This window comes from Meleagris gallopavo, chromosome Z, assembly GCF_000146605.3.
Source record: "Meleagris gallopavo isolate NT-WF06-2002-E0010 breed Aviagen turkey brand Nicholas breeding stock chromosome Z, Turkey_5.1, whole genome shotgun sequence".
In the NCBI taxonomy this organism is placed as follows: Eukaryota; Metazoa; Chordata; class Aves; order Galliformes; family Phasianidae; genus Meleagris; species Meleagris gallopavo.
The window spans coordinates 59,513,195-59,525,435 of record NC_015041.2 but is presented as its reverse complement, the minus strand read 5'-3'; the positions used below and the strand labels follow the sequence as shown (position 1 = coordinate 59,525,435).

At 38.9% G+C, this 12,241-nt stretch overlaps 1 protein-coding gene across 1 annotated transcript in view; it reads right to left on the bottom strand.

Annotated features, from left to right (window-relative positions):
* Positions 1-12,241, bottom strand: part of ECPAS (Ecm29 proteasome adaptor and scaffold) — a 57,871-nt gene that overhangs the window by 11,482 nt on the left and 34,148 nt on the right. The window contains exons 24-35 of the mRNA XM_010726144.3: positions 11,845-11,968; positions 11,028-11,173; positions 9,986-10,040; positions 9,141-9,255; positions 8,095-8,160; positions 7,858-7,975; positions 5,958-6,125; positions 5,011-5,090; positions 4,154-4,259; positions 3,132-3,179; positions 2,017-2,138; positions 637-787 (exon numbers count right to left, since the gene is read on the bottom strand). Coding sequence (XP_010724446.3) covers positions 637-787; positions 2,017-2,138; positions 3,132-3,179; positions 4,154-4,259; positions 5,011-5,090; positions 5,958-6,125; positions 7,858-7,975; positions 8,095-8,160; positions 9,141-9,255; positions 9,986-10,040; positions 11,028-11,173; positions 11,845-11,968 — 1,299 coding nt within the window. The remainder of the gene's footprint in view (positions 1-636; positions 788-2,016; positions 2,139-3,131; positions 3,180-4,153; positions 4,260-5,010; positions 5,091-5,957; positions 6,126-7,857; positions 7,976-8,094; positions 8,161-9,140; positions 9,256-9,985; positions 10,041-11,027; positions 11,174-11,844; positions 11,969-12,241) is intronic.

Here is a 12,241-nt window from a genome sequence, read left to right as displayed (position 1 = left end):
GCTCTGTCCTATTGTTCACTACCTTCTAATTGACAGAAGAGCAGAATTTGTTCCCTTCCTCTTCCCACAATAAAAGTAGTTGAATTTGCTCTTGAACAGTAGGGTTCCAGTTATTTCCCCAGAAGGCTGTGACTGATTAACATGGTTCTTTGAGATAGATTAAAAGGACACTACTGAAACACCCAGCTCCAGCCTGTATTGCTACAGCATGCCTTCTAATTTACGTTACAAGAAGTCATCACACAATTAAACCCCTAGGAAAAGGAGTAGCAAAGTCTGACAGTACAGGTGCATTATTAGACTCTCTGCCTGTTTCACAGCTGTACATGGTGCTGAAGTGATGTTTAATTGCTTCTTACCAAGGTTGTTCTTCACTTTCTGAAATACATGGAAATCTAGGAACTAAAAAAATCCTAACACTTCCTTGTCCCACCAAAAACAACAACAACAACAACAAAACAACCCAAACTTGTCCATCCAGATTCCAACGATTAAATTCTTTTAGTAACCCTTTACCCATTCTGCTTCACCTCTACCTCTCAAATCTGCTACTTTCTGGTCACAAACAGAATAAATGCAATTTTTATCTTTGCTATTTCTGCTCTGTTGATAATTCCCTTTAATATTTGTACTTACTTTCTCCTGATCTGTTGCACAGAGGCTTAAGTAATTGAGGACCTGAGGCTCCAGTGCACTCAAGGCCTCCAGCAAGGCTGGGATAAGTTTTGGTGCATGAGGTTTCAGCATAGATCCAGCACTTTTACTGATCTTCACAAGAGTGTTAATGCTAGAAGAAGCAGCAAGGGAAAAAAATCAACACAGAAACAGTTTTGGTTGAAAAAAAAAAAAAATCTCTGGTATACTTCAATACAATATCAAAAAATGGCCAATTAATGGTCAATTCAGATAACAGGTATGCCAACATACCTGCATCTATACATTGTTCTGATTAGGTGGTAGCACATCTTAGCCCTGAGCCTCTAAGCCATTCTATGCTCTGCATGGAGATTGTTTAGATTAGCCAGGGCATGAAAAAGGGCAAGGAGTACTACTGACAATTGTAGGAACAAATAACATGTTTCAAAAAAGGTTCTGAGAAAAGCCAGTCAAGAGAAATCAATTGCTTCTTCCTAAGAAAAGCACAATTACAATGTGTTCAGATCCCTCTGTACAGATACCATTTGTCAGTCTGAAACCTTTAGATCTCTCAGGGTGCATTTTGACAGCGTTTTCAAACCTTAAAAAGGATGAAAAAAAAATTCACTGTTTGTTTAGAGCTTTCTAACCTTCCTAGGTAATCATGATCAATAAAAGAAAATTGTTTCTCAGGAGACCAGCAATGCTGAAGTAAATGAAGAAATAAATAAGGTTCCAAAGTGACAAGCATAATAATTCCCTACATATCAAGGGACATCAAACCATTAAAATGCATAACACATATCTGAGCAATGTGAACAGATGCAGTTGCCTCTGCAATATGTGTTGTCATTACTCACATCTAGACATGAAATAAGACCTGTCTTTTCCAGGAACTATCATGGGATTTTTTTGTTTGTTTACAAGTAGATGAGATGCCACTTCTGAATAATCTTGAGCAGGAAAAAAAAACCCATGAAGATCAGCTTGCCACTTGTACCTGGACAAAAGAACTCTCTCCTAAGCAATGAATCTGCACATCTGTAGAAAGGTGAGACATTTCAAGGTCAAAGTGTATAACTCATTAATATTGTTGTCTCCATTTGTTTAAATAAGATGCTTCCAAAATACAAATATAGCTTCCTGTTAGAATTCAGTGGGTTCAATATGAAGGCTGTTTTGGGCAGAAATTTGTGACTTCAAACACAAAGAATGTTCTGCAAGTGAGGTGAATAAGCTGAGTCTGTTTGGCACAAATCATAGAATTATCAAGGCTGGTAAAGACTACTAAAATCATCTAGTCCGACCATCAATCCACTCCTACTATGCCCAAATCATGCATACCCTCAACCCAGCAAGTTTGTAGGCTGCAAAACTAACCTGAGAGACCGGACTTCAGCAACTGTGCTGACTATTCCTTTATCTAGGAGACAAGGGAGCAATACAGCTACTGTCTTCTGACCAGCAACTCCTTTGGAGGGATCACACATTTTCACACAAACCTGGAGACAGATGAGAAATGCTCTTACAAGTATGTAGAAATTTCCTGCTTGGATTTAGTCAAAGCACCTTTTGAGTCAAACAGAAGCCAAATGCAACTACACAAACTGCTTACAGTGAATCCAAAGCTCTGCCACATATTCATTCTTCTCTCCAGAAAGTACTCAGACCCTAAACCATGTTCTTAAAAGATGCTTCAGCTCCAGTCAGCTTCCAGAAAGGGCAAGTTCAAAGCCACATCTAAGAGGTGCTGATCTGCACCTGAAGGGAGATGTACTACATGATCTCTCAGCTGAGGGACAGCCCTTCTCAGCCACACAGAGTCAACCATTCCACAAAATCAGACTGCAAATCCCATGTCAGAAAAAACTCTGCAATTGTAACAGATCTGTGTTTGGACCAGATCACCACTTTTGCCATAGAAATTGCGTGCTGCATACATCACAAAAGTTATGATTTCAAACAGTTCTTATCATCTGTTACCATTTCCACTGATTTGACCTCTTAGAAGAATATCAAACAGAGCATTGATATGTGGAGTATCCCCAGCATATTTTTTCAGCAATTGCATCAAACAGTAAAGTTCAGATTGGACTATTTTGTTTCACAACAGGTTTTACTAGGCTTGGTCGGCTACATCTTGCTGCAGTTACAGAATGTTTCTTTAGACCTCGCCACGTGGGAAAAGACGACTAGGAGAAAGAACTACAGTTCAGTATCTCCCTCTTGTGGCTGTACAGAACTCAGCATTGCATTAGATTCAAACTCCAGAATTCCACCAACGTCAACAAAACTAAGTAGGAGTATGTGGCCAAGCTTATTACAATTGCCTTTTAAGATACTGTTCTGTTTATCACTCTGTCTTATACTAGACAACTATCCAAGATGACAACCTGTTGTAAAAGGCCATTTCTTGAGAGATTAAAAGGAATGATTATCGTAGACATCCAGAACATACATGCACCTGTGTACAAGTGACAAAATAAGATTTTTACCTTGCTTAAGGTTTTTAAGGCTAGTTCTGCTGCTTTTCGCACAGACTCCTAAAAAAAAGAAAACAAATAACATTTTTACTAGTTTTACAGCTTCTATATAATGATGCACACTCACTGATAAGTATAACAATAGTTCTGTTAAGAAAGTATTCATGGCTGACACTTAAACTTTCAAAGAAATTTCATAGCAGCAAGTAAACAGTCAAATCAGCACTGACCTGGTGCCACATGATACCACTAGCAGTCAGACTCTCACTTTACCTGCACTGATGAATTAACAAGTACTGAGCAAAACTCCTGCGTACTGAAACACAGTTACTGGCATTGCTAACTTCTTCAGATGTTCTCAGAATAATTCTGGCCTGTCACAAACGGACTTTCTCAAAGTTTATTTTCCAGGTAAAATTTAGGAATTGGTGTCCCATGGACCCATTCCAAAAGGCAGCATGCAGGTAGCTGATCTGTTTTGGAGGCTAGTATTTTTTATCAGCAATCAGGTAGAACATTCTGTGCCAGTTGGTTTGAGTGCCCCAGAACATTTCTGAACACAGTGAATTTACTAGTATAAGGGCAACTTCCTTGTTCACAGCACAGTTTGGGAAACAACCCAGCCCTGGTTTATCTGGAAAATCTGGATGCACAGAAAACACAGGCTCTAGCATGGGAGGACTCGAGGACTCCAACTTCCTATCTGCAAGGCATTTAAGCACACAAGCAGACCAAAAAAAATGTTTCTATACTTTAGAATATACTTAGGAATTCTTTCATATCCAGGAAAAAATGCTGAACCTTCAAGAATAGCAGCAGGAATGAAAGCTAACACTTAAAAACATGAGGAAAAACATACATAATTCATTAGAGAGCATGGAAGTTTTAACTGCAAAGGGTCTGAACCTTTAGTCTGCTTAACACATAGCTACCATTAGCTTTAACTCAATTTCTCAAAGAATCTCTTCTAAATACCTCAAAGTTTGATCACTACTTTCCATAGAAGATTCCTGTTCAAATAACAGTTCCATTACCTTAATGTCATCTTGCACTCTAAACAGAATTTCCCAGATTTCTGGAAGCTTATCTATGATGTCATCCAAAGGCCTTCCTCTTAGTAGGTCATTCAGTGCAAGACAGCTGCAAACAAAGAATTTCATTTCCATCACATGGTATTTCTTTGATACAAGTATACACACATTTGTAAACACAAGTAAATGATTAAAAAAAAAAAAAGAACTGTTTTACATTTCTTATTTTCCACAAAACCTAAATCTATTATAAGAATGTCTCCTTTAGCAAAAGAGACAAACACCCAGCTAGGCAGGTGAAATGTGACAGTTGACAGCAGTAAAAAAGGCTGCTGCGGTAAAAATTGCTATTGAGAACATTCTAGTTAGGATATTGTTTCAATTTTTTTTTTCTCCAAGTACAGGATAAAAAAAAGCCTCAGAACAGTCTTAAGACTGGAAATGAAATAAAATGGAAGTTTTCAAAACAGTGTAATCATAGACTGCTATAAATAAAAAACATCTATTAAAAATGCTCTTCCAAGCAGCATGCTGCTGTCAAGTATGTATATATAGACAGACTACCAATATTTTCTAGTGTTAAGCAATACTTCAGGCCCACAGATAGCCAAAAGCTTTGTATGGAAAAAGCTCCTCCTTTGTGGAATGTTGTCTAGCATTATGGCAAATTATATGCAATAAAAATTTTCAGGCTCAAAGAAGCAAATTGCTTTAAGATTTTATCACTCTTCTAGGGTGAACTCCAAGACTAGGACCTATCCTGATAGAAGGACATGCCGTCCTCCCACACAGACCTCTTCAGGTTAGCAGGTTTATTGTAAAGAAGAGTTCAAAGAAAACTGTTACTTCCCCAGCATTACCTGGATTCCCTGATTCTCCACAGACTGCTGGTTAGGTTACTGATCAAATCGTCAAGAATTTCCTTCATATACTTATCAACCTATAATTAATAAGAAAGGAATATACTTGAGACAAGCCTAGAGCATGCATCTGTCGTGCATTCTGAAGAAAGATCCTAATAGACAGAATTACATGACTTCAGTCACAGCAGATGAACCAACGCTTGCCAGAGCTGGCTCTGTGCAAGTTCATTTTGACTTTGCTTTAGAAGTGCCCTTCTTTGCACTGCTTCAGGGCTTAGAGCTGTAACAGAGACCACAACGAAAAATGAAAGTTCTTAGTCCTTTTCAACAGAACTGTTTAGATGCAGCACTAAACATGCATTGTGGCAGAAACAGCTGTATGCTACCCAAGGATCAGTCAATGATTTCACACTGAAATTAGCCATGATATGAGAAAGAATTTGCAAACCCAGCTCCAGTTCTTTCAGATCTAGAGTAAAGGCAACTTAAGAAGTTACTTATGCCTGAAACATGCCTGGGAGGAGTTAACCTCAAATTGATGGAATAATCTCTTCCCATGGGTTTTTTTCCACTCTAGAACTGAGGAACCACATTTAGATGTTCTTGCTCTAAGGGATGCATCTTCAATTATAATGACTTCTCAAGAACTTCTCGTATGCAATATTAAAGCAATATCACAGTGAGGAAAGACCCCACGTGCAGTATAAAGTCAGCTTTAACACTGGCCACACAAAGGCTATGGTGTCCTTTCACGAACAAGAGGAAGCACAAAGCCTTTGTGCATTCCTCACCTCATCCTGAGGTTCAACCATATCTTTCTTTAGGACAGTGTCTAATCCCTTTCTACACATTTCCTCATTTCTTAAGATACAGCTTTCCCATAAGGATCTTTGAAACACTCCCAGGTTAGCAGGAACCCACCACTGTTGTTTACAGCAACTCACCATTGATTTATCAGTGACCAAGGCATTCCAAATGCTGGTCATTGCTTGCCGAATGCCCACGTTGGGGTCAAACTGGTAACGGTAAAGCCGAGGAAGAAGCTGGGGCAAAAATGGAGCCAGCTGCTCTCCAGCCTTGGCAGCTATCACATTGAAACCAAAAGCTGCTCCCTGAAATGATGACAGAAGAACATTTGGTGAAACCATTTACTCACCACTCAGTTATCGCTCCTAGGCACACCATAGTCAGTGGCACAGCTGACTGACAGTCCAGATAACAAGAGAAGAAGAACAAGAGTAGTACCAGTACAAGCTCTTGCCAAAGCTACAATATCAGAAATACATCAAGCAGACAGTCACCATCAGGAGATGAGAAGATACTTCTTCTTCAGCCCTATCCACAGCACACCCTCCAACTTTTATTTCAAGGTATCATTTGACATCCTATGGCAAAGTTCTGGTGGAAGATTAGAGCTGCAAGGATTTGACTACAGTTTTCCAAAATAAGCTCTTTTTGAATGAAGGCCACTGCTTCCCTTCAACACTGCTGCATTCAGAAGACCTAGAATAATTTATGAACTGAAAAATTAACCAACACTATCTTAACCACGCAACTTACATTTCTGGGGATTACTGGTTTGCACACGGCCTTAATTATTTCAAACTCAAGCATTCTTTCATACTCTTTCTTTTTTTCCCCAATGTCAATTACGACACAGTGGAACTGATGCCCATCCATAAAGTGTCATGGAATTTCGTAAGACAGCTTGAAAAGAAACTACCCAAAGGCAGCAATGGCAGCCTCTGTGACTGCACTCAGTGACTTCCTCTACATTTCCTGATTTGATATGTCAAAAACTGCCACTTAAAACCTAAGTTGTAGAACTACTTCACAGGATAGAAAGTACTTTCTAGACTGTGACCCAGACAAGACAAACTCACAGACAGGACCACAGCTGTGATGGTGCAAGAAACCATCAAGCAAGGTCCTGCAAAGCTTGCTCCACTTCACTCTTCAGTAGAGGTGCCCCAGCATTGAGAGAGGGAAGTCTTGAAAGATGTGCTGACTTGCCAAACATTGGATGGAAGCTAATGCTGGTGCTTGATTTTTGCACTAAGTAGTATTTCTCAGAGACTCAAAACCTCAGGTGAGGAGCACAAAAGAGCATGGAAGATGAAATACAGATGTGGCCAACTTTGTATTTTCCACATAAAAGAGCATCAAAGGTGCTCTGCATACTCCCAGGGACTGAACAGCTTCCTCCTATCTTTAGGAAAAAACAGTGAAAAAGACAGTTGCCAAGCTAGAACTCTAAAAAATGTACTTAAAATTTATTATTCTACTGTCTTGCCCTACCCCCAAGAAATGGCTCCAGTGGTCTTCTGACTTTGCTAGGAGTCCCAGTAGTTTTTAAAATATTGAGGCTTTATTTTTGTTAAGTTAAAAAATGACGTTATTTTGGCAACATCGGTTAAACAGCATATTTTCAACTGAGATTCTAGTAACCAGCTGCTGACCAATTTTTGTTCTGCTTTCTTACGTAATAAAGTTCACTTCCTTTAGCATGTGAAAATTCACCCAGTTTTGAAAATATTATCATACTGTCCAAACACATCAAGATCTTGCTTCTGAAATGCAAAAATGCAAAAAAGAAAGGATCACAGCTAGTTCATAGTGGAATGCAGAATGATAAAACCTGTGATACCAACATTACGTTGTAAGAACTTTAATCTAAGTTTGTTTCTCATGCCTCTTAATTTGCGTTGAACGAGACACCAAAGCACCAACACATGGCCTTCACATGCAGTTATCTATGGATCACAGAACTGCTGTGAGAAAAATGCAGTCACTGTTTCTAGTGCTCAAAAAAGGAATGGGAGGGTTACAAAAGAAGGAAATTACCTTCCGAGAATTCCACATGGCATGATGGTTGGCCAGATTCATGAATTTATACACCAGATCAGGCTGATTGAGATCACTAGCAAGTGAACAAAGCTCCTTGTAGGTAGAAAGACCTTGACTTCGAAAAGCAAAAGAGAAATCCAGTTATTTTTAGGGAAATCATTACTTATAGCAGAAGAAATACCATAATAGTTAACAGTATATTCTGTGCTTATTGACCACTGTCAATTAACTTACCCATCTGGGGTTTTGCTCAAGCCACCCTGAAACACCACAGTTTCTCCAGTCATCTCATGTTTGGCTCTATTGGAAAAGAGGTCCAGTATTAGCTATACCAAACTCTGACCTTGAATGTACTGTTCACTACTGAGCAAGTGAATTTGTTTTTCCCTATTATTCAGTAACTTCCTATCCTCTCAATTACAGACCCACAAATAAAAATAAATAAATAAATATTAAAAAATAAAATAAAATCAACCAACCAAAGGAAAAAAAAAACAACATACAGAAGTGCAAAGCGACACTGCAAGAAATCTCATCAGCCTATGTCATGTGTAAAGTTAATGAGACATGGCAGAAAGCTAGGGCTTTGCTGTGTAGTCAGAAGCCAAGTCAAAACACTGACTGATGGCTTATTTCAGACCAGATGCAAGCTACATCAGTGGAAAGCACATCCACTTCAGAATGAAAGAAAAAACAACAAAACATTTCCACACATCTGATCTTTTCCTGTTCACCACTACTGAAACCCCCACACTTGTAGGTTAGGTTTTCGTCACCAAGTTAGAAAGAAGGCTGTAAGAGCACTTCCAACACAGATTCAACATGATTAACAGCTAGTAGGTCTGCAACACCGCTTTTTTTTTTTTGTGCTAAAGTAAACATGTGATTATTAACAATTCTCCTCAGCAAAGCGTATGCTTCAGACACAAGTAAGATTCTACTTCTACAACATTGATACTGTTCAGAATCACTGCAGGAGCTCACTGTCCTTTGCAATTACACAGTGCAGCAAGGAGGAAACCAAACCCAAACTGATTTGAACTGCTTGAATCAGGACTGAATCATTATTTGGTAGCTTTGTTAAATTCAGAACAGAACAAAACTGGAATAGCCTCACTCACAATAAACCCAGGCTGAATTAAGAAATATCCCAGTTTGACTTCCTGGCAGTTTGTGGATAGTGGTTTCCTCCAGGCACAAGGCATCTCTCTCATACAAAAGAGGCACATTTTTGTTCCCATCAGACTGCAGCTTAGAGTACTTTTTAAGACACATCGTACCTTTTCCCAGTCATAAGGGTATCAACAAGTGTGGTGACTAGCTCTTGCTGATCCTGTTCACTTCCTAGTTCATATATCAGCCCAAGACCTTTTGAAGCAACATCCTGACTAAGCTCTGCAAGAGATTGCACAAAGTGAAATTAAAGATAAGCATGTGAGTAGTAAAAAACAAATTTAAATTACAAGATCCAGCAGAAAAAATCATGATTAAGAAACAAAAGCTATGTGTTGCAGTCCACAGTTCTCCATTTCAGAGCAGATATAGTCTGGCAATGCAAGCTTTGGATTCTGAAGCAGCAACTTGCTCCTGCTCCATAAATTAAGTGACATCTTCATATTAACGTTGTCACTGCTGGCTTTGAAATAGCTGAGATCATTCAAAGAGCTGCCATTATTCAGACATGCTACAGGCCCCTGTAGTTCAGCAAATAGTCCCTTTAACTTTGGTGAGCTCTGATTAGTCCACTGGATGCCATCCTTTTCACTAGTTGCCATCGCTAGACATAAAAGTCAAACATTTTTTGTTTAAAGATAGCTTAGAGTTACTGTCCGTATAGAACTCTGTGATACTTCTGCCCAGAGCAAAGCAGAAGCAGCAGACTGAACAGATTCTGTTATTACAGCCTGCAGAAGGAAAAGCAGAAGTATATTTATACTCTCATTTCTACAAGATCTAGGAAAGAAAATTTCTGAAGAAGAAATGGTAATTTTTATTTTATTTTTTTTTACACAGACATATTTTAATGCACACTGATAGAGAGGGTGAAGGTGACTTTCTGTTTGTTGTAGATTCCCTAACTTCTTAAGGCCTCACTAAAAGACAAGACTGTTGTGGTAGTACTTACCATCATTATCTGACAGAATTGAAACGAATGCACTTTGAATATCCTTGAGGTGAGACTGAAAGATGAGAAAAAAGGATATTATTTGTATGATCTCAAGACAGTCCCTAACAGATAGACAGAGGTAAACATATGAGTATGGTCGTCTATTTGAGCTACAACTATGACACAAAAAGTGTCATTCTTTCAGACTGGTAAGCAGCTGCTCGACCTTCATTCACAGAATGTAAGTCATTTGCCCAGCACCTTTTTATAGCTACTGTGTTATTAGTAAACCACAGTTTCTTCTCCTTGTTTAATACATATCAGTAATGTGGCATAAGTGAGGCATCCTCTAGGCAAGGGACATCAAACTAGAGGATTTTGCTACTCCCACAATATGCACTGTTAGAACAGCGTAATATCATACTAGCTCTATGTAGGGAAAGGATGGTTGAGAATGCTTTTTTTTTTTTCTTTTTTCCGTTGGGAATGTTTTAAGTGCCTTCTTGTATAGCAACCTCCACACCGTGTGATTCTCATCAGAGACAAGCACTCTAAGCGCAAGATTTTTCAAACCACAACCAAAAATACCAAGTACACGAAACATAACTTCTGCTCAGTAACAAAGTTGTGATGAATTCTGTAGAACAAGGTCATGAAATTACACCTCGCTCTTCACTTTCTTCACCTCTTAAATTGCCTTTTAGTGTTTTCCAAAAATAAATCCTAATAACTATACTGATACCCATCTCTTCTTCCTAAGGAAATATGTACTGGCACTTCATCTTATAAAATGGATTTACACTGTGCATACTCTGACTTGAGTGCAAGTCAGATGTTTGGAAAGATGCTAAACAGCTTTGTTCATCTGACAGACATGATGTTCCTCCACTACAGGAAGATAAGTCATGACTCACAAGTCAGAAAGGACTGCAGCAGCCCTGGGGATAAAAAGGCAATAGAAGTGAAATAGAATTAAAGAGTAAAAAAGCGGACAGAATGGAGGCAAGCCTGCAAAAACAGGGATAAGGAGCCAGTGTCAAGAAAGGGACATATTCCTTACCTTAATTGCTTTGTGTGTACTCAGCTTCTTCACCATTGACAGAAGCCAGATGCAAGCTGCTTGCCTAACATGTGGGTTGGAGCTGATAATGTGCTTGTTCAAAATTAGGTCTAGGACCCAGGGAACCAAATCATTTACCTTCAGATCTAAATGAAAGAAAGGTAGACAGGAAGGAAGGAATTTTCAGAGTCAGACACGCATTTTTTATTTCCATACAACACGTAGCAGCAATGCAAGAGCTACTCACAAGTGAGTAAGGAGGTGAGGCCTTATCCTTTGCTTATTCAAAAAAGATGTACAGTGTAGCTTCTGGGAAACTGTTTCTCTTAAAAGAAACTCTGAAGAGAGCTCTCCTAAGCATACAATGATAGTGCTTATGGCCCAGAGAGTATGAGTACAGAAATATTCATGCTGTGTACAGTTCATTGCGCTTTTTTTTTTGTAGCGTGTGTTCAGATTCAAAAATCCTGGAGCAAATGCAGGGTTTGGTTCTGCCCCATCCTGAACATGTTCAGCTTTGTGTTCACTTGAGATCTAACACCATCTCTATCAAGAGGCAATGAATTAAATTTCATAAAAAAGCTACTTAAAAATCACATGAAATAATGTTTTCTATCTACTCTTTCATATCAACCCTTTGAGTAGTTGGATTTGAAATGGTGAAACAACTTGTTTACAACTCAGTATTGCAGAACAGAGCGAAGTGCAGCGTAAAATGTCTGTTACTTCTACTATTAATCAAACACAACAGATAATAAAGCCACAGCTGTGAGATTTCACATTTCTCAACCTACACCTTTGTATAAAGAAGACATACCTGGGGCAGGGATATATTCCTCCTCTGTGACTGTCCACACATCACGTGCAGCCACCGAGCTGGTTCCTATGGCAGCACTGGTAATAGCTTCACCCACAGTGAACTGCAGTTCTATTTGTTTGGCCTAGGAAACATAGAAGAGCCTCACTGAGTACTGACTGAATGAACACCAAAAGTTTTGGCACTTAATGCAAAAACCCACAGCCCATTACTTAGTCCCAATACTCAGCACTAATTTACAATATCACACTTTTGGTAAGCTTCTAAGTCTACCTGGTGACTTAGATCCCTTGGAGCTGATGAAAGCAGTGCTGATGTCAAGCACTCCAAAATGAATAGTAAGAGCTAAAGCAAGAATTTGCCAGTCTCTATGTAACATAAAGAACAGAAAAAAAAA